The sequence below is a fragment of the Temnothorax curvispinosus genome, unplaced genomic scaffold (genome assembly GCF_003070985.1).
Source record: "Temnothorax curvispinosus isolate PA1 unplaced genomic scaffold, ASM307098v1 QBEX01006787.1, whole genome shotgun sequence".
NCBI classification, from domain to species: domain Eukaryota; kingdom Metazoa; phylum Arthropoda; class Insecta; order Hymenoptera; family Formicidae; genus Temnothorax; species Temnothorax curvispinosus.
This window is the reverse complement of record NW_020216567.1, coordinates 1-3,292: the sequence shown is the minus strand read 5'-3', so window position 1 is coordinate 3,292 and position 3,292 is coordinate 1. Positions and strand designations below refer to the sequence as shown.

General features: G+C 45.6%; 1 protein-coding gene across 1 annotated transcript in view; it reads right to left on the bottom strand.

Annotated features, from left to right (window-relative positions):
• LOC112456411 overlaps positions 1–1,547 on the bottom strand; it is a 1,625-nt gene extending 78 nt beyond the window's left edge. Inside the window, exons 1-4 of the mRNA XM_025018912.1 lie at positions 1,042–1,547; positions 499–587; positions 208–350; positions 4–13 (exon numbers count right to left, since the gene is read on the bottom strand). Coding sequence (XP_024874680.1) covers positions 4–13; positions 208–350; positions 499–587; positions 1,042–1,184 — 385 coding nt within the window. The 5' untranslated portion in view covers positions 1,185–1,547. The remainder of the gene's footprint in view (positions 1–3; positions 14–207; positions 351–498; positions 588–1,041) is intronic.
• Between the last annotated feature and the right edge of the window lie 1,745 nt (positions 1,548–3,292).

Sequence of the window (3,292 nt, the reverse complement as noted above, 5' to 3'; positions counted from 1 at the left end):
AACATTTTCCCACCTAGTAGATAATGACACAAAATTTTACACACTTAAGCAATGTACTACAGACCTTAATTAATAATTCATAGCTATTGTTAAGCATTTGAAAATTTATTCTACAAGTATTTACTTTAATATAACTAAGAAATCCACTTCAATCAATCCTGATCAATTAATTTCTAGTATTAAATATATAGAGAGGGAACAACCTACATTTTCTATGTGCGTAACATCCTGTAGCTTCTCTTTATCCGTCGTAGAAGGCGGTAGTCCTTCAAAAATCGATTCAAAGCTCATTCTAGCCGATCGTTTCTTAGGTCTCGTGAATGTTCTAGTGTCAATGCATTTTCTGTTATTTATTTATTTATTTATTTATTTATTATTTGTTATCTGGATACATATTAAATTTAATAATAATGGCAAGCAATACTCGGATTATAAGATAGTAAATCAAGCTGAGAACAGTTGTTAGCGAACAATTTAGCGTGATATCATGCTTTGTACTTTGAACATCCAATTCCGGTTCTGTCTTCAACCAGGCATATAGATCCTGGATTGCAGGTTCGGCTCGGTGTTGTAAAGGCATGTGCAACCTAAAAAAGAATAAAAATTTAATCAACGTCGACTTATTAACTTTGAAGCAATAAAAGAATATTTAACATAACATTAGTACAGAATATAAAAATGTTTTATCTGTCCTTTATATCTCCAATTTATCTCAAACTTACAAGCTATGGAAAAAACTGGTCAATATACAGACAATTCTTAAATATAATTAAAATTGACTCAAGAGCAGCAAAATGCCAAGCCACATAAAGAAAAATAAAAGAAATCTAGCAAGTCGATGTACGATCATTTTCTTCCACAAACAATACAAGCTCTCCCGTAAATTTCAATTGTACTGTTACTTATTATACATATGTTCGTTATATTTGAATTCGTTTCCCTGTAGAGAGAAGTAAACATCGAGTGGGAACGAAAATGAAGGTAAACACGGTGTTCCCATGAAGGTCGATTAAAGGTCACCGACGGGCGTGCGACACCCACCAAACGTCGTCGTCGTCGTCGTCGTCGTCGTCGAGCTGCAGGTCCGACAGGTCGATGCGATCGACCTCGTCGACGAGGTAGCCATCGTGAGGGTGTTCCGCGCTCGTGACAGTCTCGCTCGGATCCGTGGTGCCCGCTGACATATTTCGCGGCCGAGTGTTATCGAGTCGCGCGTATACGTGCACACATATTTCACCGTTCCCGGGTGCTCGCCAGTGCTCGGCGCCCCGAAGACCGAAGACACGAAAATAGCTCAGCGGGGGGAGAGAGAGAGAAAGAGCGTGAGAGACGGCAGAAGGGAGGGAGCGGACTTAACTCGCGACAAGCAGAAACAGGAGCGACGTCGATGACTCTCGAATACTCTCGATGCGGATTGGGAGGGAAAAAAATATGATCACGGCCACCGAGGTCTAGGACCTCGTCGCGAAACATAACCACGTTGAACGCGGATGCTACGCGGATGCGCGAAAACTGCGTTAAGTCACGGCGCGCGCGGCGCGAGGATCGATCATGAACGTCGCGCACCGGACGGCGAATTCGAATTCGGAAGTCTCTAGGCTTCGATCGTTTTTATTGGAAAACGTGATTTTTCCGGGCCAATGGCGACGTCGCGACGTAACCGTACAGTTTCGCGTCTTTTGTCCAGAATTTTAGTTTAGATCGATCGAGCGATCGGCCGATCTCGATCTTTTATTTATTTAAAAATATGTCTTCTTGAAAATTACAAAAGTTTCGAAGATAAAATATATTTTTCTCGATATTTCTGATTTTTTTTTGTATTTTTCGATTGAGTCCGGTATTCCTCTTGTTTCAAACGTTTTGCTTAATGCTTTTTAATATTTTTAATTTTTAATTGCTTCAATTATTTTTCTCTTTTCCAATATTCTTAATGAAAGATTTAATTAATCTTTGTAATATTGTACTAACTTTTTTGTACTCTTTCCTTATATTCCTTTTTCTTCAACATCTGTTTTTAACGATCGAATAATTTTTAGAATTAGAAAAAGATAAAAAACCGAGATTAAAGTAAATCTGCACAAAAATTAATGAAAATTGTATCGTACGTCGTTTGAATTTCGAGTGCAGAAAGCGCAGCACTGCGCAGCCGCGAGAACTCGTCGAACACGTATCGACTATCGCGGCGATTCCCGCGCTTCGACCGGGTCGAGAGCCGGTCGAGAGATCGCGATTGGTCGCGATTCGCAACCGCCGTTCTCTCTCATCCCTCATTCGTGTCTGTTCGTGTCGCGCATTTACCCGCGGCCCAACCGTCAAGAGGCAGCGACCGGTTCGTCGTGCTCCTGTTGTTCGTTCCCTGGTCTCCCTGGTTTTCGTCAGGTTTGGTTTTCACCTCTCTCTCTCTCTCTCTCACTCTCTCACTCTCTTCTCGCGTGCTGATCCCGACTCCGTGTGATTCCATCAAGGTACGACCCGACAGAGAATAATCCGGAATCCGCGCCTGGCGCCGTGGGGCCCCACGGCGCGCGGCTCCAGGATACGACTCGCCGCACCACGTCGCCGTGACGTGATTCTCGCGCGCGCACTTTGATCCCCCCGCGTCCCCATCCTCTCTTTCACGTCTCTCGTCGCTTAGCATCCGGCGTTCCACACGGTTCCGTCATCTACGCGCCACGTGCCCCGTACCCTCCCGATATTCCTTCCTGCCGTCCGAGTTCCCCGCCGCGAGCGAAGCGGAGCGTCGCGAGGGCGCGAATCCCGGCGTCTTTAACCCTCGTCCTCTCAATGTCATTCCGCGCGCGCCGTCGCCCGTCTCGCTCCTCGCCGACCGCGATTCTCCGAAAAGAGAAATAACCTTCCCCTCGAAGACGTCAGGACCGACTCGCACGGTCGAGGGAATCGCGGAATTTTGAAGCGCAATTCCTAACTCGTAAGTAGGCACCATACGCGACTCGCGAACTCTCCCTCGACGTGCGTCTCGTGTCCCCGCGTGGCTAGCGCGCCGTTTTGCGTTACTATTGCACCGAAGCTCCGTAATTTCTCACGCAATCTCGTCTCTCCGGTGCATACAATTCTAACACGCTCTGCAAGCATCACGTTGCACCCTCCGTGTCTGAGAGATTTCACCGATCTTAAAGTTTATCACCCCCGAAACCAGGGGGGGGTCTGTTTTCTATTGCTGCAGGACTAGCGCCTAGGTCAGTTCAGCAATAGAAAACAGACCCCTGGTATCTACCTTGTAGTTGAGTTGTTAAAACAGTCTCTTTCACCGAGAGTTCTGTCCCTTAATTAA